Here is a 26,070-nt window from a genome sequence, read left to right on the forward strand (position 1 = left end):
GAGGAATTCATAGAATGTTTTCAGGATAGTTTCTTAGAACAGCACATTCTGGCACCAACCAGAGAGCAAGCTATACTAGACTTGGTATTGTGCAACTAGATAGGATTAATTAATGGCCTGAAAGTGAAGGCACCCCTTGGTAGCCACGATTATATAATGAAGTTTACATTCAGTTTGAGGGCGAGAAAAGTGGGTCCAAGACTAGTATTTTAAACTTAAATAAGGGCCATTATGAAGGCATGAAAGCACAGCTAGCTAAATAGTGAACTGACAAATTAGGTTAAGGGATAAGTCAATAGAGATGCAGTGACGGACATTTATGAGGCTTTTTCAGAACATACAGAATAGATACATTCCAACGAGAATGAAAAATTCCAAGAGGAGGACCTATCATCCATGGTTAACTAAAAGAAAAGACAGCATCAAACTTAAAGAAAAAGCATATAATTGTACAAAGGTGGGTGACAGGTCAAAAGATTGGACTGATTATATAAAATAGCAAAGAATGACCAAAAGATTGATTAGGAAGGAAAAATTAGAGTTTGAGAGAAAGCTAACTAGAAATATAAAGACAGGTAGTAAGGTTTTCTATAGATATTTAAAAAAGAGTTAAGAAAGTGAGCATTGTTCCTATCAAAAGTGAGTCTGGGGAATTAATAATGGAAAATAAGGATGAATTGAACTGGTATTTTGCATCTGTCATCACTAAAGAGGATACAAGTAACATCCTAAAAATAGCTGTAAATCAGAAATTGGAAGGGAGGAAGGAACTCGGGAAAATTACAATCACCAGGAAAATGGTACTGAGAAAATTGTTAGAACTGCAGACTGACAAGTCCCCAGGTCCTGATGAACTTCATCCTAGGGTCTTAAAAGAAGTGGCTAGTGAGATAGTTGATGTGTTGGTTTTAATTTTCCAAAATTCCCTAGATTCGGGGAAGGTTCCATTAGATTGGAAAATAGCGAATATAACTCCTTTATTCAAAAAGGGAGGAAGACAGAAAGCAGGAAACTACAGGCCAGTTAGCTTAACATCTGTCATAGGTATGATTAAAAACATAATAGCAGGGCATTTGGAAAAAATCAGGGTAATCAGGCAGAGTCAACATGTTTTTATGAAAGGGAAATCATGTGTAACCAATTTATTGGAGTTCTTTGGTGAGGTAATATATTCTGTGGATAAAGGGGAACCAACCAGTGGATGTGCTGTATTTACATTTCCAGAAGGCATCTGATAAGGTATCACATCAAAGGTTGTTGCGAAGATAAAAGCTCACGGTGAAGGGGGCAACATATTGGCATAGAAGATTGGCTAGTCAACAGGAAAGAGAGGGTAGGCATAAATGGGTCATTTTCTGGTTGGCAAGATGTAACGAGTGGTGTGCCACAGAGGTCAGTGCTGGGGCCTTGACTTTTTAGAATTTATATAAAATGACTTAGATGAAGGGACCAAAGGTATAATTGCTAAATTTGCTGATGATACAAAGATAAGTAGGATAGTTGGATAGTAGGTTAAGTGAATGGCCTGTCGAATGGAGTATGATGTGAGAAAGTGTGAAATTGCCCATTTTGGCAGGAAAAATAAAAAAGCCTATTATCTAAATGGTGAGAGATTGCAGAGTTCTGAGATGCAGAGGAATCTAGGGGTCCTAGTGCATGAATCGCAAAGAGCTAGTACAGCAGATAAATACGAAAGCTAATAGAATGTTATCATTTACTGCAAGGGGAATTGAATACAAAAGTAGGGAGGTTATGGTTTAGTTATACAGGGCGTTGGTGAGAGCACATCAGGAGTACTGTGTACAGCAGTGCCTCCTTATTTAAGGAAGGATGTTAAAGCGTTGGAAGCAGTTCAGAGAAGGTTTACTGAACTAATAACTGGAATGGGCAGGTTGTCTGATGAGGAAAGATTGGACAGGCTAGGCTTGCATCTGCTGGAGTCTAGAGGTGACTTGATTGAAACACATAAGATCCTGAAGGATCTTGATGGTGTGGATGTGAAGAGGATGTTCCCTCTTGTGGGAGAATCCAGTACTAGGAACCACTGTTTAAAAATAAGGAGTCGCCCATTTAGGGCAGAGATGAGGAGGAATTTTTTCTCTCAGAGAGTTGTGAGTCTTTGGAACTCTCTTCCTTACAAGTCGGTGGAAGCAGAGTCTTTGAATATTTTTAAGGCAGAGGTAGATAGGTTCTTGATAAGCATGGGTGTGAAAGGATATCGGTGGTAAGCGAGAATGTGGAGTTGGGGTTACAGTCAGGTCAGCTATGATCTTATTGAATGGCGGAGCAAAATCGAAGGGTCAAGTGGCTTACTCCTGCATCATGGCCAGAATTTTTCACTGAGTGGGCAGGCGCATGCCTGACCCACTCGAGCGTAAAATAGCGTGTGATAATGTCGGACAGCAGGCGCATGCTAAACCTGGAAGCGCACTGTCATGAAGTTATTAATGTATATAATATTATTGGAAAATATTTTTCTTTTAAAATAGAGGTTTAGTCTGTGGGTGTGTCTTAATTGGATTAAAGCCAGGTAGTCTGGGTGCTTTGATGTGTACTAGTTTTGAGATCTAAGAGAGGTAGAGTGCATTTGTATTTTTTTAATAGAGCATTCAAGAAATGGGGTGAAATCTGGCACCTAGCTAGCAGAGACCAAGCAATATGTTTATATTACTAATACAATGGTACTATGAAAGGGGTTTTATTGTTTGAAGAGGTGGAGTTCAAAGAGGCTAGTAATACAATGAGAATTCACATTCAATGAGATGTGCTGGATACAACCGATAGCAGTTTTCGTGTGTGCAGGGCAGAAGCAATGTAAGATCAAAGCAGCTGTAAGCCTACAACTGTCTCCACAGGAACCAAAGTGAGAGGAACCTCATTTAGAATTTGTAAAGTGAAAATGCTTTGCCTGGTGTCTGGTTAAGTCTAGGGGTGCTGTTGCCTTAATGGAGATTAGTTTAGGGATTTGTTAAAAGTTATAATAGTAGTAATTTGTAGCCATGTATATGTGTTTAATGTGTTGTAACTTAATAAAATGTTTCATTTAGTTTAATATAAAACCTCTTGAGAACTGGTGGTCTGATTGCTGAATTTAGAATTGCATTTCAAACATATTACTTAAAATATAGGTTATGACAGTTGTTTAAAGTTTCCCTTTGGATTGTTAAATAACTCAGCTTTAGCAACTGGTGGATCATAACACGTGCCCACCAAAAGTTAAGAGGGCTATTAAGCCCATTAACGGTGCAATTAACTGGAATTTTTTTGCTGCCCGTCCAACATTACAGTTGGTGGGTGGACAAATTTGGCCAGGCAACCTTTGTATTTTAATTGGCCAGTCAGCGTGAAATCGCGGTCGGGGGCCGATTGCAGGCGGCTGTCCAATCCCCGGCTGCTCATGAGCCCACTGATCGCGCCTGCCCACTGACCTAAAAACCCTGCCCCATATGTTTGTGTGTCCCTCTGCTCCTGCACCATCTTTAGAGTTGTACCCTTTATTTTATGCTGTCTTTCCATGCTCCTCTTAACAACATGTATCACTTCACATTTCTCTGCATTGAAGTTTATCTGCCACCTATCTGCCATTCCCCAACTTGTCTATGATCTTTTGACTTTCTACACTGTCCTCCTCACAGTTTACAATGCTTCCAAGTTAAGTATTTTCCGCTAATTGTGAAATTGTTCCCTCCAAATCAGGGTATAGATCATAATATATTTCAGGAAAAGCAAGAGTCCTAATACCAACCCCTGGGAAACTCCACTACAAACGTTCCTCCATCTCAAGAAATATCCATTAACCGTTACTCTGTTTCCTGTTACTTAGCCAATTTTAAATCCACGTTGCTACTGTCCCCTTTATTCCATGAGCTATAACTTTTCACACAAGTCTGTTGTGTGGCACTGTATCAAATGCCTTTTGGAAACAACGTGGTGCAGAATCGAGTGATCCTATACTACTTAGGCCATGCTTCAGCTTGATTGAGATCTGCGATTATCTCAAAGTGCATTGGTAGAGTTAGAGATTTTTCTAAAGCCATCTTTTTACCACAGTCACCATATATTATTGTGTTGTTGGGTTGGAGTAGTTTCAATAGATTCTCAAAGACAGCTGGCTGTGAAATGCTCTAACTTTATTGTAACATATTTACTGTTATGGGAACACCTTCTTACACTAGCTTCTGACTAGGCTTACTCTCCTAGAAAGTCTCAGATCACAAGTGTATGTCGCTTCTTTCCATGACATCACAGGCTGTTACGGTTAACCCTTGATTGGGCTTAGTCTAACATATTCCATTATACTACAATTTACATCATTTACTAACACTGGGTAAATCTGTCATAATGCACCGGGTGTGCCAGGGCCACATTATTGGATGTCAGCCAAGAGTAAAACATTTCTAGCTGCCTGTTATGCCCCTAGCAGTTTCTGTTCATGGGATGGAGAGGAGCATTGGCTACAGGCAGAGATATAGGAATTTCTGGGCATGTGGCAAATTGCAGCCTCCCTTTCAGCACCCATTCCCATTTTAAATTAAAGTCAGGTTACTTATGAGTCTAGCATACAAGTTATGCATGCATTTGGGGCATGGTGAATGTCCTGGGCATGCTGTAGACCAGAAACAGATGGGCAGTTGGCATTTTATTATCAGCCGCTCTGATTTTTACAACTGTTTCTCTATCCATTTCAATGACATCATAATACCTTGCAGTCCTTCAAAAAGTCAATATACACAGTTTGAAGAATTAAGCATTTGTGAAAGGAGGGAGGTAAGGTTATGGGTAACAACTAACAGGTTGGGGACTGGGTAACTAGAACAATAAACAATTAGAATGCCTGAGGGCTCTTTGATACTTTTGTAACTATATAAACTTTAAGTGGTGCCTTTACCTATAATTTCTTGGACTGTCCCAAAGCACTCTATGCTTGCTTAAACTTCATCCACAGCTTGAGATTTGCCTAATTCAATAATAATAATAATGTGATTTTCCTGATGTTATTATGGTCTGACATTTGTTATTTTCCAGTGGTCATGTAAGTTAAATTCAGTTTATATCGGAGACTAGTTACAACTGATATCAGCATCGCTTACTGTTTGCATGCACGCACAAGCCAAACATTGTAGTGATGAGTCCTTTAAAGGAACCATGAAAAAAACTTTGTTTTAGTTTGAAAATAAGATACATACCCGTGAGAACAACAACACTGATTTCCTCTTTCGATTTCTGAAACTGGTCTGGGACTCGCAGGTTACAAAAAATTGCTTCTTTTGCCAATCCACCTCGCAATCTTTAAAGATATATAGAAAATATTAGTTTTGTGAAAATGTATTCCCATTCATTTCTTTAAGCTTATTTTAAGGAATTATATCTTCATTATTGGGATTATTGACTTGTAGAAGAGAATGAAGTGGATGCTGGCTCAGTTGAAATATTCAGAAGCGATCTTGATTAATTCCTGATTCAACAAATATGGAAAGGATAAATAATTGGTTGGATTGAGTCATGACACATGTCCTAGATGACAGATTGAAATGATTAGGGTGTTTTCTATTTTATCTTCTTAATTATTATTAATAATCACAATATAGGCAGCGTGAAACACATCATATTTAGCTGTACGTGCATGGAGCAGTAGGACGCACTTCTGTTGGGTAACCCTGTTACTCACAATAAGAGGTTGTGGTGGAAGAATTAATTCAGGCTGGTCTCTTGGTTAAAGCTGGTTTGTTTCCTAGACAACTCCTCAGTGCTAGTAGCTTCCATCAAAGTGTCCCAGCTGAACCTTTTTATTCTATTCAGTTGGGATAATTACCTGTTGATGTGTCCATCACCTGTTTAACTAGCAACTGGTTTTAACAAAATGATCGTCACATTACCAACTCCACAGAATAAATTTTTGATCCTAGACATGCCATACAGGGAGCTTTGAATAGACTCCACAGATTTCTTCATGGATAAGGAGGCAAAATTATTCCTTCACACACCTCTTGGAGACTTAGAAGATACTGCATCTGCTCAATTGACAATGGTAACTGTGCACAATATGACGAGATCACAGGATCTTTACAGTGCAGGAGGCCATTCGGCCCATCTAATCTGCACTGGCTCTCTGAAAGAGCATTCTACCTCGTCCCACTCCCTTGCCTTATCTCGTAACCTGCACATTCTCTCTTTTCAGATAGCAATCCAATTCCCTTTTGAATAGGTTGATCAAACCTGCCTCCACCATCCTCTCAGGAAGTTTGTTCCAGGCTCCAACCACCCTCTGGGCGAAAAATTTTTTCCACACATTACTTTTACATGTTTTGTCAATTATTTTGAATCTGTGCCCTCTAGTGCTTGATGCTCTCGAGTGAGAAAAATTTCTCACTATTTACCCTGGCCATACCCTCAGGATCCCTCATTCATTTTGTTTCTTCCCAGCTTGCAATTGGAATAAATGGATGTAGTAACTCTGAATAAAACTAGCAGAAGTTATTCAGTTAACTGTCTAAGCAGTATTAAGCATTTGTGTAGAGTTTGTAATATTTCTATAGCATGTGCTTTACAGCTTTAGCACGTACAGAATAAAAGTAAAATGGCAGATGAAATTTAATTCAGCGAAGCGTAAACTCTGATGTTTCAGCTATATGGTTCATTGTTCCATTTGCACTACTTTACTGTAATTGGGTATGTTAAGTTCACTAAAACTCCTAAACCTCTTTCAACATCATTCTTATCTATTTTGGCATGATTCATGAAGTGCTTATATTGTACATTTTTTCCTATGTGCACTTATTGGCAGAAAAACTGCTTTAAACTTATTCACAAAGTAATTAGACTTCATTATTTTAGACCAATATTGAGCTTATATTGGCAACTTAAAAATAATGTAACAAATTATACTAACAATGGACCTCACCTTAGTTTTAAAAGAAATTTCTGAAAAGCTTGCAGTTCAAAAAGTTTTTCTTCATTTTCAGGAAATTCAGTTGGGCCACATGCTTGTTGAACCTGGACCAATCGGCTTTCAAACTTCAACATCTTCATACATGAACCTGGTAACAAAATAAAATTATAAATAGTTCTATTAACTTTATTCTTTTTACTGTTTGTTGTCAGCAAGAGTTGACTACAACATATCTTCATATTCTGCCAGCAATATGACATATTTAACATCAGGAAAGGTACTATGGTATTTCATACTTGTGGAGCAATATCCTATCTGTGCAGGAGCAGGAAGGGGACTAGGGTGGGTGGCTGAAGGCATCCTTGAAGTGGTAGGGTTTTAAGAGATTTTTAAAATTGGGGAGTGATGTGAAAGGACAAATCAGTTTAGAAAGCAGAGTTTCAGAGGTAGCTGTGATGAAACCTAAGGTGAAATAGTCTGTGCCCGACGGCATTGAGCGTGTTCAGTGGCGTGAGCGGATAATATGGTGAGAAGGCCAAAAGTTGGTTTCACGACGTTGTGAAACCAGTTTACAATTGTCCACTCAGCCTGTCAATGCCAGGCCATGCTCCCCACCGTCGGACACTGTAATACTTCAGCATATCATCACAAGGCCAGCCAGCCCACCGGACTCATTTCCCCCCCAAAACTCGACAGCAATGGGAAAACACACTGGTGCAGAACACGTCTTGACAAGTGTGATGTACAGAAATCAGGACTTAACGCCAGGGCTTTGATCACACTGCGGACACCCGAGGAGCAGGGGATGTTGCAGCCCGATAGCAACGGGATCCTGGAGGTACCTCCATGCATGCTGTGTGGATTCTCACAGGCATAGCTCTGCTGATGCTCATAACAGATGATGCTCGAGGGGTGGGAGAGGAAGATCTAGGATCGACTGGGAGAGGAAGAGGTGTTGGATGGGGGTGAAGTTGGGAGGGGGAAATGAAGGTTGTGGGGGAGGGGATGAGGGCATAATGGGGGAAGATGGCAGCAACTGGGGAGGCGGGGGGTGGAAGGTGTAAGGGAAGGAGTTCGGAAGGAAGAAGGAGTGAGGAGAGGGGAGTCCAGGGGATGCAGGAGTGCAGAGAGGGGAGGGAGTCCAGGGGGAGGAAGGAGTGTGGAGAGAGGAGGGAGTAAGGGTGGAGGGAGGAAGAAGTCGCGAAAAGGGAAAGGAGTAAAGCTGCAGGAAGAAGTAAGGGTGTCTGAGGGAGTCAGGAAGGGGGAAGGAGTAAGGCTGGAGGAAGAAGTGAGGCAGGAGGAAGAGATAAGGCTGGAGAAAGGAGTCAGGAGAGAGGAAGAAGTAAGGGTGTCTGAGGGAGTCAGGAAGGGGGAGGGACTAAGCAGAGGGGAGTGCTGGGTTGGGGGTGGGGGCGGTGGGAGAAGGGGTTCCGAGGGGAAAGGGGTCCAGCAAGGGGTTCCAGGTAGGTGGGGGGGGGGGGATGTCCAAGTTAATGTACAAGGGAGGGATCTAAATGGCTCCATTTCTGCCTCCTGGGGAGCTAACTGTGGGTGGGCGTGGTACGAGGGAATGGTGAGAATGATAGAGGGCGGTGGGGTGGGAGGGCGAGGGTTTGACGGTAGCAGTAGAAGAATGGCGAGGGTGGTTGGTGGGGACTCAGAGGGAGACACGGACCCTGGGGGTGGGAAGGAGGAGATTGGGGAGGTTAATGTGGATGGGGGTGGGAATTTTGGGAAGAAAGGGAATGTGCACATTCACCAGGACATCCACAAAGAAAAAAAAAAGAGTTGTGGCTGGTAGGTCACGGGGTGGGGTGATGAAAGGTGATGCCAGGGAGGTCAACTGTAAGGGGGAAAGGAAATGCGTGATTGGGGGAGGATAAAGGACAATAAAACCAAATTAGCGCCATGCTGTCCAAATCGAAAGTGAAAGGAGAGTTGTGGTGAGTGAGATCAGTGCTGCACGGGAGTGTGATCAGTGGTGGGCAGAGATGCAGGTCAGTTCAGATGGACAACTGAAAGCAATCCCCAGCAGACAAAATTGAAAATGCTCAGGACATTGAGATGAGTGTGATATGGGAAGGATCCACGTGCATGGAAGAATGCTTGCATGAGTTTCCGAAAGGCCCTGCCACACACACAGACTTCTCCCTCGTGGGCCAGCTGCTCCCTCTGCAGTGACAAAGGATGAGGTTGAGAAGCTAACAGGCAAAGGGGACTCAGAGGGAGTGGACAGCCTCTGAGATTTCTGAGTGGATGACCCCGGGGTGTCCAGTTGCCACTCCTCCTCCCCTTCGGGTGCTCAAGGGCACCTGCCTGACTCAATGTGCACCTGGAGTGATGTCGAGGTGCACTGTTTCCCTCTGGTGTTGCCACTGCAGGAACTCATCCATGGTTCCTGTGATGAAATGCAGGTCTGCGTGCCTCTCCATCTTCTGCTGGATCAGGGTTTCCATGGCATCCCCCATCCTCCTCATGAGACCTCCATACTCGCACATGTGGGCACCACTTCATCAGTGAGCAGGGGGACGCACTCCTCCAACTCACGGGCCACTCTATTGAGGGCTTCCAACAGCTCTGCATGATGTTCCCTTGCTTTCTGCTGACTCTCCACGATGAGTCGGAAGGCCGAATCCAGACATTAGTCATCTGGCTTGGACCTCACAGATGCCACTTCCCCAGCAGTTCTCCGAGTGCTAGGGAACTCGGCTGAACCTGCCTCCTCCTGCTGCGGACACATATCCATGCGGTGACCATGAGATTGTGAACCCAAGCCTGCGCTAGATCTAGGTCCTACCTAGGTGTGTATCTCTGCGTTGGTGGAGGGTGTAGGTAAGTGCTGTGATGGGTTTTCCAGGCTGCTTATTTCCAGCTCTTCAATGGAGGAGGTGTCCTCTTGGCTGGGGTCAAGGACACAGATGGAGCTGAGGGACTGGCTGGCTGAAGGTGTCGGTCACTTGGCAGATCCCTGTGAACTGAAGTAGAGATAATTAGTGTATGGCAGCAGAGCCAAGAGTCAAAAGCAGAAGAGAGAACACTCACAGTTGAATTGAGGGAGGGTGATGTGGTGCAGGACCCTCAGTTGGGTGTTCGCCGCCAACCTCACTGTTGCTGCAGGCAGGGCCCACGTCCTCACCAGTCAGTGCAATGGCACCCTCCTCAAAGTGAGTGAGGGGCCTAACGTGGGCGACTCCATCCCCAGTCTGTGGCCGCTCCCTGCTGATGCAAGCAGGCTTCTCTTCCATGGAAACAGATGAAGAGAGTGTGAGCAGGACACATGGCACTGCAAGGGATGTTTGTGCAGTGAGCTGAGCCATGGATGGGATGAGGACTCGAGCTCGAGAGGATATAATCCTGATGGAGATGTGAGGGTGTGTGTGAGAGTTACTGGTGTTGTCCCTTGAGGTGTGAGATCCCTGTGGATGTGTGAAGGGTTTGGGAGTACGTGCATTGAGAGTGATGAGGAGAGTGAGTTACCGTGGCGGAATGGATAAGATCATTCATACTGTAATGGCACTGGGTGGCTGTCCCTTTTGCAGGGCATTGGCACTGACTACTGTTGCCGCCACCTCCCACACTGGATTGGTGATGCAGCTGCACATCCTGCAGCTAGAGTGTGGGTAGGTGTCTTCACTGCGGGCCTCCACAGTGTTCAAAAGGCGCTCGAGGGACGTGTCACTAAACCTGGAAGCTGCAGTCTCCTTGCCTTTCGGGGCCACGTCTTCCATGCAGCAGTTGTGGACTGGAAGCACTGAGAGGTGTGCGTGTGGCTGGACTTTAAATATGGTACCGGTGTGATGAAGCAGTGAGGCGATGGTGTGGCGGGCGACCGAGAGCCCGCCTGCCATCGAAACAGCGTGTTTCCTGGGAATGCATCATTAAGGTGGCGGGTTTGGGACGATACGGCGTGAAAAGCCGCCATTGCCCACTAACGCACTTAGTGCAAATCTGGGACAATTCCCCCCCCCAAACTCATCTTCTTTAGGTCAGAGGTCAGGAATTCTGAATCCCGATGCCCTTCGAACCTTTCGCACTTGTGTTGGCCAGGAACTGGCTACAAATACGCAGTACTACCTTTTTACATTCTCCAGGCCGAGGATCAGTTCTGTGCGCCTGCACAGAAGAAAAGATAAAGAACAGCATGAAAATGCAGGTCAGATGACCTGTGACAGAGCACTATTATCAAGTAGGTTCCCCAGGGAACAGGACATGGGAGGTGGGGCGCAGGGCGAAGTCCCAAACCAGGGGGAGGTTCCAAAAGGAAGTTCCAGGTAAAGGATTAAAGACAGGGGACTGACATAGGTTTCATTAAGTTAAGTTGAAAGAAAGGGGCAGAGAAACGGGCTTCAAATTTTAAAAAAAGAGCTGCAGGGAGCAGACGTTAAGTGAAGTGGGCATGAAAGGAGCACTGAAGATGCAAGAAGGCAGCCAAAGGTTGGTGTCTCTGTGCTGCGGGCCAATGGGGCAAAGGTACCCCTTTGGAGCAGTGGTATTCTGCCTGACAAGGCTGAAGATCTGAAATTGTGCTTGGAAGGTGAAGCTTGTGTGTACTCGAAGATCCAGGGGAAAAAAATCTCACAAGGAGAGATTGAAACCCTGTGAGGTACATCATTGTTGAAGCTGTCTGAGTGGGACAAACTTTTGGAGAGAATTCCAAGGTGAGATCTTCAAATGTGGAGATTGGAAACCCTCGTGAGAAAGATGAAGTTTCAGTGAGATTGGTTAGCTCACAATGTGACAAACGACTGGACGGAATTTGTTTTGGTCGCATTTGTCATACATTATGTAGAGTGCTGTGTTCGACCACAGTTCACCTGTTAATTCACGTACCTGAATGTTAGAGTATAAGATAAATATTGTAAAATGATTTATCTTTCGGAACTTGTATAGTAAAATTTATTTTTGTTTGTTCAAAACCCGTGGAATCTTGTGGCTTTATTCATTTAGTAAGCATCTTGAATCTCAAACTTTATCTACTTTAAACAAAACATTATTGGTCCCTAACCCAGATCTCCCCCCATGACCTGGGGTCTGGCCAAGGATAATAACATGGCTGACATCTTGTTACAGATGGCAGAGCAAAAGGAGGCTAGAACATGTAGTGGACCAAGGTTGGAAGACTGGCAGTTGCAGGCAGAGACACAGGACTCCCTTACAATTGATTACACTATCAAACATGAATCTATTGGCTACCATAATATAGCCGCATACATATCCAGTTTTCCTCTGGTACTCAGAGAGCCCTCGTTAAGCTTGTATAAATGCTGGCAGTTCACAGTTTCAGAATTCTTTTACCATGATGAAAATGGTTCAGAGCTATCACATCTGAGGTCTGTGATTCATTTATTAAAAAAATGAAGTTCATAGTTTTGAAAGCTGAAAATTTCTATATCGTGCAGTGCCATTGATCTCCTCGTGACATGATGGAGGCCAATCTGGAAAATGGAAATACATGCAGGACTATGAGCAATGTTCCCTTGAATTTCTGTTTGCTGTGCACAGCCTGCTTGTAGCGCTGCGTGGCCCCTTCATGATTGCCACACGGCTGCACATGCACGCATCTTAAAGGTAACATTTGTGCATGGCCTTTCTGTTTCCTACATGGTACATTCTGAATTACTGCACAACCAAATATCCATGTAGTTTAGAGGGAACACTACCAGTGAGATGACTTTAATTTCACCCACCCAACGGAAACACATGGGTGGTCAGTCCCCCAAAGCCAGCAGTCTTCTCCAGCAAATGCACATGAGGTCCTAATGACATAAACATAACCAGACTGCAGTTTTTAGTAGTAGGTTCAAGCGGAAAGAGGGAGTTACTTTCTCAACAGACCTACTCAGTGAGCAACCATACTGGGGCCAGAAGAGGCCTGAAAGATTAATTTTTATTTTATATTTTTGCCAGGTTAGTGATCCTCTGAGCTCACAAGGAAATCTGAGATTGCCTCAGATGCAATAGCTGATTGTGGACTGCTTCGCAGGACTGCTCAGCAACTGATCCCATGGATTTACCTGCTTCTGGTTGTGCAACTTGGCACCGCTTTTGATGATCGTCCATCTCAAATGAATGGAAATTTGGACAACGGTATTCATATATGGATTAAGAGTTTAAAATACCCTGGACTTCATTTTTACAGATGAGTTTTGAACTGATATTAAAACTCTCCTGTCGCGAACTAGAGCCCAGTTTAAGTTGAGGCGCTCCGATTTCTGAATTGGCCTTCAATAGGCTTACAGGATGTTGAGAGACACAGTACAACAGAACATATAAACTTGCATTGGCAACACAAGGATGGGTTTGATGACATTATCCCCAAAAAAACGAAGACAAAAGTAAATGCTCCTAAATCAACAAAACCTAAAATTAAAACCTAAATTACTTACTGGACTAAAACATTGAACTAGATGTGTTATAAAAACATTATTGATCGCCATGTAGGTTTACAAACCTGGTATTTTACCTGTACTCTATCTTCAATCTCATCTTGCTCAATAAAGGTATTATATCACAGAGCAGAACACAATTTAATCGCAATGCTTTTCACATTTTATGGTTTTGACAACACTGCACTGTAAATGGTGATGGTGGTGGCAATTATGCGCTCCAGCCTGCATTGTGACTAAACCATTTTGCAACAGGACCACAAAGAGTTCTGATCTTGCCCGAGTTTGTAAAGGCAGCTCATTAATTGAACACACATTTTGCATACATTGGTACAAGCACAGGAAGCACAACTGATGAATGCTTCGGATATCAAATGCAATTTTAAAAAGGATTATCCATGGAAAAGGAGGTCGTACAGTCAAAAATTCTTAGGTATTAAAAAAGCTCAAAATTGTACCTAAATATTTGTCAACCTTTCTGGATGTTGCAGGGGGAAAATTCATGGCAGGTGACTAACAAGGGCTACTCCGGACACATACTTTTACATTTCACATTATCCCCTTGTTGATGGAAATGAGGAACTGAGGAATGGCAGGCTATGAGGTTTCTAGCTAATTCAATTTGGCAACCACTAGGCTACAGCACTTGTTAATCATAATTTCATCAAGCAGCAGACACATTGGCAAATAAACTAATGCATCTGCAGGGTATCTGTGAATTAATCAATTAATGGGATCAATAAACTAATGCGGTAGGGGGACCGAACAATTAATAAAGTCAGTTTTAATTGTCAATTAAAAATATATTTTTTCTCTCCAGGCTTTTGTAAAGAATATTGATAAGTCCTCAGCTGATTGTGCGCAGTTGGGATATCCCATTATAGGGAAGTTATTAGATTTGCAGAAAAGGTTATGATTATGAAGAAACAACTGAAAAATTTGAGTTTTTTCATTGGGCAGATATTTAGGAGAAGTTTGATAAAGACTTTAAAAATTATGAAAGATTTTGAGGGCGTAAATAAAGACAGCTTTCTAATTGCTGAACCAATAACCAGGAGGCATAGACTTGTGATTACCATAAAAATAAGCCAAGGGAAAGTTAGAATTTTATTTTGCAACAAAAATGATTGGAACATACAATACTTCATCAGAAGTGGCTACTGAGTTTGTGATATTAAAATTGAATTGGGTAAATATTGAGAAAGAAAGACTGGAATGGCATACGAGAAAGAAAACAGAAATTGGATTAAAATAGATCAAAGAAAGTCTTGCATTCATATAGCACCTTTCACAACCTCAGGACATCTCAAAATGCAAACCAGCCAATTACATATTTTCACAAGTACTTGTCTGTGATTCCATGCCAGTGTTTCAGGGTAAACCAGGCTATTCACAACATTGAAACTCTGTTTGACTCTGAGCCGAACTTTAGATCTCAAAATCTCCATCATGATGACCACATACTTCCAGGGTCACACCATTGCCAGTCTTCATTCTTATACCAGCCCCTTCACTACTTCATGTCTTTCAAAGAATGTGGCCCACCTCCACATTCTCAGGGAAGCCAAGGATGAGCAACAAATGATTGCTTTGTCAGCAATGTCAACATCTCAAGGAGGAGCATCTGACTGTGGAAAGACAATTTTTGGAATGTCAAAACAAAAAGCTCTTATATGCTGGGTCTTGGGACACTATCTGAAAGTGACATCAATCTTCCTCTGAACCCCTAGCAAAATCTGTTCCAGGGATTATACCTGCAAAGAGTGGCTATGAGAATAGGCCACTCCTGATGCACAATGTAATTGTATCATGATGCCATCAATAAATCGCATTACAATGTCACATCATGATGTCAGGAGCGGTTCTGAAAATCCTTGAAGAATGTTCTGTTGCTGTGTACAATGCTATTGGTAGACAGTTAGGCCTGTGACAGGCAGTAATATGGGGGAAAAAAAACAAGTCTTCCCAGCCAGCAATCTAGCGATCTTGTTATCCTTACTTTTAACTAGACACCAAGTGCAGCAGGTAAGATTTGCAGAAGCCAATTGCTGAGGATCAATACAATCGTGGCTTTATATGCATGCATACAGAATAAATACTGCAAGAGAAAATTTGTAATTAGTTGTATAACAGAACCTATAAAAAATTAACAATTAAATCTCAGTGGAATGATAGTATAACATCAAATTCAACATTCTATTTAAGAGTATTGTATTTTAATCACTCAACTCTGCCTGACAGATCCCTTTTCTTGAAAAATAATTTGACAACATGCCGTACAATTTCCTACCAAGTATTGCTCAATAATGTACAAATGTAGGTGTACTGTCTTTCGTTACACTCAATTACATAATTCACTTACTACAGGTACATGTATCAAAATTACTGCAACATGTTAAATCTCCACTACTATTATTACAGGTCATAAATTAAAGTAAATTTGATACATCTGATTATATTGTCCATTCATCTGTTCCACTGAATTTTAAGGAAAGATTACATTCACATGGTACAGCATTATATCACATTCCATGATACCATAGACCTCAAGTGTTATAACTAAGTCTTGTAAATTTTATTTATATTTCCACAACATTCTCCAATTTCTTCCAGTGGCTTCTAGTGTTTTAGCATTTTTTTGTTCAATATAACATTTAAAGTAAATAATTCAACAACGTTCATGAAAACAGCTATTAATATTCACCCTATAGTTAAATTTTACATAACACAATATGTTACTATATCTATCGTTTCTATCAGAGAGTCCCAAAATGTGGTATGTGTACCCTTGGGGTACTCGAGACATCTCTGGGGGGATATGCAGGAGAAACTATCTAATGGTGGATTTGTCAAATGCAAATAATTAACCATTTCTTGCAGCTATTTTACCATTTTTTAATTCATTAATTTTACATGTGCAAATGTGTTAAAAATAAATGTTAGGATACTACCTGGTGGATGCTTGTTCAGCCTATTGTATTTTTCCCAAATGCAAGGACAAACCCACGGCCCAGAGATGAGCTGGCGGCTTTGTCCCAGGGGGTAAGTTAGTGTACCGTTTGACTGCCAGCAACTCCCCTCGGCCCATTCTTTTTCTTTGAGCTTCCTAGGAGGTATCCATGGAAGACTTGTCCTCCTCCTGTTGACCACCAATGGTTTCCTGAGAGGTCGGAACTCCCAACTGGAGATGGATTTGTGATGTCTGGAAGAATGAGTTGTCAATTGCTCCAGGTTGCTGACCTCAAACACTGTCCAGGAGCTCCAAGAGACACCCTCCCCCCTACCCACCGTGTCTCCATGTTGGCTCCTCTGGGGAAGGAGAGCGCATCATTCTGCTCCCTTGAGGAGTCCCCACGCCCAAAGAGGAATTTTGTTTCTCCGGGATCCCACGACTTTGATTGGTTCAAAGGAGCTAGGTGGAACCAGTGACATCAGGTGGTTCTCAGTGCCATATGGGAGACTCTGCAGAAAACTTCACCAAGTTAGATAAGAAGTGCGTAGGGTTTCCACACTTAAAAAAAAGACTCTCAAAACAATAGAATTGGAATATCTACACATCATTTAACATCCATGAACAAAAAATATCATTTACATTTTATATAAATATGTGCATGATAATATCAGCATTTAAAGGAGTATGATATTGATTTTTTAAAAAGTTGTTGATTTGTGCGCTGGTGCAACACAACCACCCAAATAGCAAATTCAAACAAAAGCTAAATTTCAGATAATGCTTTAATGTAAAGGAAAACATCCCAAACGATTTCACAATTGGAAGCTGGCAGAGAATGGGATGCACGCCATTAGAGAGATTAGTCAAGGATGACGAAAACCTAGTCAAAAAGATGGGTTTTAAGAAGACATTTAAAAGGACCAGATAGTGGTGGACATGCAAAGGAGTTTAGGGAGTGAAGCCGATGCCACCAGAGGATCCACCACTGGTGAGGTAACAGGAGGGAGTTGAATTAATAAATATCAGAATCAAACGACTGCAGGGTATGTGGGAGGTAATATAAGGCTTAAAGGGTGTTGAGAAAAGATGCAGCAAGAGCATGAAGGTATTTAATATGACTGAGTCCTTCAAGTTTAATGTTTTGGGCCAGGGACCAGTGTTGGTCAATGATGGGCGAACGTGACTTACATGTTGATGCGTCTTGGACAAGTGGGAGTTTGCTGAGGACTTGAAGGTATTGGAATAACCTAGTCAAGAGTTATCAAAAATAGATAAAGGTTTCAGTGGCAGAGGGGCGGCAATGTTGCACAGGTAAAAATGGGAGATGCATAAGATATGTGGTTTAAAACTCAAATCAGTATAAAATAAAATGCCGAGGATTCGTACAGTTTGCTTCAGTATGAGTGAGTGGTTCGGTCGGGGCTGAAATCACTATTTGGACAAGCAGGGGTTAATTTTTTAAAATTCATCCACGGGATGTGGGCTTCACTGGCTGGGCCAGCATTTATTGCCTATCCCTAGTTGCCCTTGAGAAGGTGGCAGTGAGCTGCCTTCTTGAACCACTGCAGTCCATGTGGTGTAGGTACATCCACAGTGCTGTTAGGGAGGGAGTTCCAGGATTTTGATTCTGCGATAGTGAAGGAACAGCGATATATTTCCAAGTCAGGATGGTGAGTGACTTGGAGGGAAACTTCCAGATGGTGGTGTTCCCATGTATCTGCTGCCCTTGTCCTTCTAGATGGTTTAGATGGTTGTGGTCAGGGGTTTGGAAAGGGACAGCAAGCACAGATTTGTTAAAGCAAATCATGTCTTACTATCCAAACTGAATTTAATGCTGAATTAACAGAGGGGATTGGTGAGGACAGTGCAATACATGTTACATGTATATGGACTTGCAAAAAGCATTTTGTTAAGTACCACATAATAGGCTTATTGGAAAATAGATACACCTGGGGGTTAAAAGACGGGAGGTGGCAATCCGAAAATCCATCCCCTCAGTACCTTCGAGGAACAGGCCGCAGAGCTGGCAGGGGAGGAGAGAGACCGTCCTTGCATGGAAGGTCAGATCGGCCTCCCTTGACAACCCAGTAAAGATGCATCCAGTATCCAACTTCAATATGTGGTTATTAACTGTGAGTGATCTTTAATGTATCAGTCAGCTCAATCACTAAATCTCTCTTTTCTTTATTCCAGGGACCAGCAAGAAAAAGGGGGAGGGCATCATCCTCCAGATGCCACAGCCCCAACCCCAGGCCACCTCTGAGGAGGAAGCCTTAGCATCCTCAGAGGAAGCACCGTCACTGCATTCACCTGCATCCTCCACCAGCACAGATGCATGCATCTCGGTGGGTCCTAGTTCTGGAGCAAGCTCGGGTTCACATTCTGGTGAGCACATCACAGACATGGGTCCACAGCTGGCAGAGGCAGTGACAGCCGTGGTCACTGAAACTCGGAGGACTGCTGGAGATCAGGCCCCTGCTGAATCCGAGTCAGATGACAAGCCTCTGGACTTGGCCCTAAGAGACCTTTTGGAGATGGAGGGGCAGGCAGGAAACATCAGGCAGAGCTATCAGAGGTCATCCGCAGACTGGACCAAAAGTTGAGGAGTTCATCCACGTTCTGTTCGTTGTCGTGGTTCTGGCATGCAAGCGCATCGAAGTCTCCATGGGAAGGGTGGTGACCGCCTTGGAGACCCAGGTCCAGCAGTTTCTGTCGGATTTGCGCTCCGACCTGCACACCATCGCTCCAGCCATGGGTGCATTTCAGCAGTGGCTAGATGAGAGGGGGAACGGGGAGCCTCGACCTCCCTCCAGGTGCCCTTCCCCTCAAGGAGTCAAGGAGGGAGGGGTCATTAGGCATCCACAGGGAGGAGGAACACCAGCCAGGAACCCCGGGGGCATCCACCCAGGACATTATACTTCCCCTCTGCCAGTGACCCCCATCAACTGCAGCAGGCTAGGCCTAGGAGGATGAACCTGTACCTGAGCAGGAGATCCTCAGCAGGCCTGGGCCCTCACGACCTCAGGCCACCAGAGGACACGCATCAAAGTCATCTCAGACAACAGGGCAGAGCAGTCAGCAGGCTGCCACAACCTCAGCTGCAGATATCGGGGCTGCATCTAGATGTAGTGGTAGGTTTAGAAAAATTAAATAGTATTGAATGCATACTGGTGACGTGGGTGTTCAGTCTTTACATACAGTTGTTACTTTTGTAAATATATGGTGACTCTTTCCAAGTCTCATGGCTTCCATTTTTATTCAATTTTCTTCAAAGTTTTGTAGTCATTTAAGGGACCTGAATGTTGTCCCCCAATGTAGTCCCATTAAGAACTTCAATAGCTTCATTTCTCCCACATTTTCACCACAGTGAGTAGTCTATAATTCCACATCAGCAACATCAAGCAATGCACATCATTTGTGATAGTGCTGCCTGGCCAATACACCTGTCAGCTAATTATCACAGGCAACCATGCTTTGGCCTCAGGAGAAGTGCTCATCGAGGTTATTGATTTTACTGCTGCTGTTGCACTGATGTCAGTTGTTTGTGGATGGCACGAGTAATCGTGATGACTTAAATCATATTTGTCTGTCCAAAATGTCATTCAGAATGATTTTTCAGTTGTCATAAACTGTTTTTGATCAATGTAATGTTAGCATTCGAACCCCATTGGCTTCCATGCATGTCTGGAAGAAGATGTAGTGCCTGTGTTTAATGCTGAATGTTCTTCCTTGGTTATTTGTCATTCTTAGCGAGCATGACTCTGAGCTAGACAAGTAAGGATACAACGGACACCTTGGGCTTGACTGCAAGAGGGGTTGAAGCATGATTTAAGAGGTGTATCTTAATCTTGATGATGCCATTTCCTGAGTTTATTTGGACCTGCACAGTTCATTAGCTAGAGTTTCAGTAGTCCCTGGGTAAAGGCACAGCACTCTACTGTAATAGGAAATCTTTGCATGACAGGGCTTTTAGTGACTGAGGACAGAGAGACAGGAATGGCATTGTGTGCTGTATCATCTTGAGGACTGTGATGCTCTCAATGCAATTCAAAGCCCACTCTCTAAAGCCTCTGCAGGATCCATGCAGGAAACAATTTTTCATTGGCTGGTGTGTCCAAAATGAGTGCTCAAGTATTGACCTAATGCAAAGGTCATCTAGGGCAGAGACTTAAGGTTTCCAAAGACAGCAGGGTCTCAAGCGGTTCCACCTCAGCAAACCATAGCCCTGGTGTGCCACTCAGTGAGGACAATGCAAACAAATCTCAAGGCTTAACTGCATGATCAAGATGTTAATGCTTATTGTTTCATGATGTCTAAATGGCAATCAGCTGGCATTATCAAGATGTTACCTAATCACTCTGCATTGAGGAGAGCTGCCGATGGGACATATGGTGATCTCATGCTGCCAGTCCCTGTAGAGCCATCCATTTGGTTATGCCTGAAAGAGTGATATGTGTGCTCGGCCCGGTGTCAGACTGACATGAGTGCATCCCTGTGTGATGTGGAATTTCACCCGCCTATAAACTTCCATGCACATTGACTTGGTGAGAGCACGGTTGAGAGAACTATATTATGTAAAGTTACCTAAGGATGTGCAAGAAGGGAGTGCTGTTCAGGTTCTATAGCAGCCATATGTTGCCAAGGCTACTCAGTTAACCATGGTAAACCCTTCCAAGGATGAACCCATCATGAGGGCAGATGGTGAGTACTGATATTTCCACAATGGTTAAGAAAGCATTGAATTTTCAAGAGAACTTCACTCTGACAAAAAAAGGTGCTGGGGTCTTCCAGGCAGCAAAAACGTGAGAATCTAACAATTGTGAGAATGTGTCTGCACTTTACTCCTCCTGGAATCTTGTAGCTATCAGATCGTCACGGGCACATTTGCCACGTTGTACCCATGTAATGGCCTCTTCATATGTCTCGTCTACATCCTGGCCCTCGTCAGATCCATTCCCTTCAACATCCTCCACACTGGAGGAGACTTCTCCTCCATCTCTCCATCAGGCAACACACCGCCCCCGTTTGCAGTGCAAGGCTGTGCAGGGCACAGCAGACAACGATGATCCAGGACACTCTGTGGTGAGTACTGGAGTCTGAGCGGTCCAAACATCAGAAACATATCTTCAAGAGGCCTATCATTTGCTCTATCAAGGGCCTGGTGACAGAATTTGCAGCATTGTATCTCTTCAGCAGCACTATGTGGATGGCAAATGGGCTTCACGAGGCACGTCTTCTGAGGATATCCCTTGTCCTCGAGGAATCAGCCCTGTAAGCGCTGAGGTCCCTCAAAGATCTGTGGTACCTGCTAGTGCATCAAGACGTAAGAGTCATGAGAGCTCCCTGGGTACCTAGCACAAACATGCAGGATTTGACTTCCATGATCACAAATTAGCTGGACGTTCAGAGAGTGAAATCCTTTTTGATGATGAATCTCACAGGCTGCTGCCAGTGAGCTCTCAAGTCTACATGTGTGCGGTCGATGGCGTTCTGCACTGGAAGGAAACCAGATATCGCTGCAAATCCAATAGCTTTGGCAGACTGGCTTTCGGCATCCATGTGGAACTGGACATACTGGTGAACTCTAGTGAGTTCTAGTCACCTCCTTTATGCATTTGTGTGTCACCAATTGCAAGATGTCACAAATGGCCTGAGTAGAGCCCTGGAAGGATCTGCTGGCATTAAAGTTTAGTGTGGAGATTACCTTCAAAACCACTAACATCGAAGCCCATGTCTGTGTAGCATCAGTTCTTCAAGGAGAAGCTGGCAAATGTGAGCTTATGAGGAAAGGTTAGACAGACTGGGCTTGTTTCCACTGAAGTTTAGAGGAGTGAGAGGGGACTTGATTGAAGTATATAGACGTGGAAAAGGTGTTTCCTTTTGTGGGTGAGTCCAGAAGTAGGGGCACCATTTTAAGATTAGGGGCTGCCCTTTTAGGACCGAGATGAGGAGAATTTTTTTCTCTTAGAGGGTTGTGTGACTTTGGAACTCTCTGCCTCCGAAGGCCATGGAGGCAGGGTCATCGAATATTTTTAAGGTGGAGGTAGATAGATTCTTGTTAGGCAAGGGAATCAAAGGTTACCAAGGGTAGATGGGAATGAGGAATCTGAAAGACAAATCGATCAGCCATGGTCTTAATGAGTGGCAGAGCAAGTTCAAGGGACCGAATGGCCTACTTCTGCTCCTATTTTGTATGCTCGTATATACCGCATCCCTGGACAATCAACAGTGCTTGTGGTATTGTCTTTCGCTCATCTCTATTTATGAGCAGCATCTGTACCTGTGGCACTGGTCTTTGTTGCATTTGGCCCTCTTCCGGAGCCCTTGGATTTCTTGGGGCCCCGCTTCCTCTTGCACCTCATGCTGCTGCACATCCTGGACCTGTGACAATCAGTGATGGGCCCTCATTCTCCTCATTCGAATTAGAACTATAAACAAGGAAGGGTTGCCTGCAGCCTGCATTCTCCACACCTCTTTGTATCTGTCAAAAAATACATACTTATTTAAACTTTCCTTTGACTGGTTTTCCTTGCATCTCCAAGACAGGAGAGGAGTGCAAAACCCTTGGCCTGGCCTCCATCTAGACATGGCATCCCCAGGCCACCACTTGCAGGTGAATCACATCCTGGAGGACCACAGGTGGCTGATCCTCCCCTTTAGACATGACTGTGCATGCACAAAGAGGGCCTTGATCAGGGTGATTACAGCCATGTGCGAGAACCCTCCGTCAGGCAGCTGTCAGCTTGCCTCCATCAGCCTAGACACTCTATATAGAGAATATAGCCTTGTCATAAAGTAAAGACTTTAAGCATTGTGCTTTAACAGCCATGACCATTTAATTGGGATTAGTGAGGCTTGGAGTGTGCATCTAGCTGCTGTCTAGCAGCTGTGCCCCTTGAATGATTTAACCTCCATCCCGTTTTACATGCCTCTGTCAAGAACAAATGGACAATCACACCTACTCAAATGTAGCCCCAAAACCTAATGGTTTCTCACATGAATGCACCCAGTAGTCATGGAGCAATGCTCCTTCAATGGGAATTTGACCCTCGAAAACAGTACTCAGTGAGCCCGCTTCTCCATGGTTTGAGCAAATAATTAATAGGGTGCCCCTTCACTCAGCCCAAAAGTGGAGTCCTGAACTCCTCCCATATGCTTTGGGAACCCTCCCATATTGTTTTTTCATGCTTATTTTTCTAACTGTATCATTACTGAGTAAAGACGAAGATGGTTCTCCTGACTTTTGTAAGTACATCCAGCACCTTCCAACTTCCTCCCATCCTCCTCCACAGTCACCGCCTCCAAATTCCACTCCCTCCTGTGACCATCCATCCTCTCCCCATTACCCTTGACCCCATTATAATCTTTGTGGATATTCCCATACTCCCCACTGCTCCCTTTGATGTCAATGTCCCCATGCCCCTCATTAATCTAACCCCTCCCCTTCTCAAGGCCACCTGCATTCTTACTTTTAGAGACACCAGCCCCTCCATGAGATCATCCAATACCCCCCCATGACATTAGAATTACCACCGTATCAGATCCAAATGTCTCCCCTGAATGTGACTGTGCCCTCTGCGTCTCAGTAGCATGCATCTAGCCCCCAGGACTGCAAACAGAAATGCAATATTCACTGACCACACCCTACATACAATTCTGTGCACAAATGTCACTGCCGAGAGAGACATCTCCTGCCCTAGACCAGGACAAAGGCATGCGTGCTATGCAGAGCCCTCTAACATGGCCCAGGCAGTGTGGTTTCATTCTCAGAACAGTTTCTTAAACATACCCTCTGGACAGTCTTTTACCTTTCCCATCTGGTCCTTCCCCACCACCCCCAGTCATGCCTGTGTCTCACCCTTCCCCTCTGGTCCTTCCACTCACTAGTCTTGCCTCTGACTCACCCTTCGCCTTTGGTCCTTCACCCCTCCAGTCCTACTTCCGTCTCACCCTTCCTCTACTAATCCTTCCCCTACTAATTCTGCCTCCATCTCACCCTTCCCCTATGGCCCCTCCCCCTTACCAACCCTGCCTCCATCTCACCCTTCCCCTGTGGTCCTTCCCCCACCCCCCCACAGCCCTGCCTCCATTTCACCCTTCCCCTCTGGTCCTTGCCCCCATGTCCTGTCTCTGATTGTGGGTTATAATGAGTTGGGGATCAGACCAGCAGTCAGGGTGAAGGTAACGATCATGACCTTAAGATTTGGAATTGCTGGTTTAGAGGGGGCAGTGACCAACCACAGCAGAAGAATTGCTTGAGGGGCCAGAGAGGATCACATCTTCTCCTAGCTCACAAGCAGTGCTTGAAAAGCACTTATCTGCTGGATTTGCCTGTTCTCACCTCCATTTGGCTGCCGACTTTCCTTTTCTGAGGTATATCTGCCTAGTCAGTGTTAAATTTAAATCAAATCAGTCATCCAGTGTCACTGTGAGAAGTATTATAGTGAACTTCCCTGCTTCTTGAGCATAGGACATAGGCACAGCATGCTGAACAAATTACTGCAGGCACGTATGCAGTGGGTTGGGGTTGCCTTATGCGACTTTTAAATAATTAACCACACCACTGCCTGACCCTTTCTAGCTTGTCATGGGGGTAATAATACCCTACTATATTTTGGAATTGGTCATCACCACTGCATTACTTAATCTTCCCAATTTACCACTCTGTTAAGTTGGGACCTCATCAACTCCTTGTAATCCTATCTTCCCACACTTAATGAATTTATTTCATGTGACTGGCTGAAATTTGATGTGTTGTATTATGTTATGGTTTCATTCGATTCCATTTTGCTGTCCTCCTGCTCTGTAGCATTGTCCCTGTAAATAAGCAGGCTCTGAATTAACATAAATTAAAACTTAGTTCTTGGGTTTGCCTCTGTTGTCACTTCTCCTTGGCGAAGCAATCGAATAATTGTGTTGCCATCTTAATCACTACTCTGCTACTCCAGTCGATATTTTTTTTCAGTTCAAGGTTCACTTGGTTAGAGGATGGAATGGCACATGCTAAGCCGCTGGTAGGCTTAGCCTCGCCCCAATTTTAATGCTTCTGAATTTTGGGTGGGTGGGCATCAAGCTGCAGGAAAAGCTCACCTTTTACTGCAGAACTTCACTTAAATCACAGAAGCTGAAGTCAGCAGGAAGTGATAGGAAGTAGCATAGTCAGATGCCAAATACTGACACAGATGGCAAGATCAGGGTCCTGGGTCATTTGTGGGGGACTCACAGTCAGGAAGGGGAAAAGGTAACCAAAGCAAGGAAAGCCTAAGCTTTGCTTGTGAGGCCAGGAGGAACATTCCTGCTCCAATTTTAGATGAATCACCAAAACATAACCAATGAATTCCCACAGGCCCCTAGGGCAGATAAAGAGAATCGCTCATGTGGGAAATACAACTTGAGGCAGGTCTGAGATTTCATCCTGTGTAACTAACATGACAAATTCCAGAAAGAGAGAGAAGGCTAGTCTTCCACCCATACCACCTCATGCCAGAAGACTGCTTTGGAGGTATATCCAGTGCCATTCCTCTACTACCCTGGAAATTCCAACCCATTTGCCATTATAGGCCCAACAGAACAGTTGAAAACTAATGCCAGTCACATGCTCCTTACTAAAGCCCTGAAAAGGTTTGACAACTAAGATAAATATTTTCAGAAGGAATCAAATACCAGCTTTCCCTTAAATTACTGTTTTTCTGTTGACCTATTATAAACAACAATAACTTGTATTTATAAAGCACCTTTAAGCTAATAAAACTTTCCAAGTCACAAGGAGCATTATAAAGTAAAATCTGACACCGAATCATATAAGAAGATATTAGGCAGATGACCAAAAGTTTAGTCAAAGA

The 26,070-nt window shown here is 43.8% G+C and overlaps 1 protein-coding gene across 2 annotated transcripts in view; it reads right to left on the reverse strand.

Annotated features, from left to right (window-relative positions):
• LOC144694429 (uncharacterized) overlaps positions 1-26,070 on the reverse strand; it is a 312,335-nt gene that overhangs the window by 279,342 nt on the left and 6,923 nt on the right. For both annotated transcript variants that reach the window (XM_078564824.1, XM_078564825.1), the window contains exons 2-3: positions 6,902-7,037; positions 5,187-5,287 (exon numbers count right to left, since the gene is read on the reverse strand). In XM_078564824.1, coding sequence (XP_078420950.1) covers positions 5,187-5,287; positions 6,902-7,029 — 229 coding nt within the window. In that variant the 5' untranslated portion in view covers positions 7,030-7,037. The remainder of the gene's footprint in view (positions 1-5,186; positions 5,288-6,901; positions 7,038-26,070) is intronic.

The sequence above is a fragment of the Cetorhinus maximus genome, chromosome 20 (genome assembly GCF_964194155.1).
Source record: "Cetorhinus maximus chromosome 20, sCetMax3.hap1.1, whole genome shotgun sequence".
NCBI classification, from domain to species: domain Eukaryota; kingdom Metazoa; phylum Chordata; class Chondrichthyes; order Lamniformes; family Cetorhinidae; genus Cetorhinus; species Cetorhinus maximus.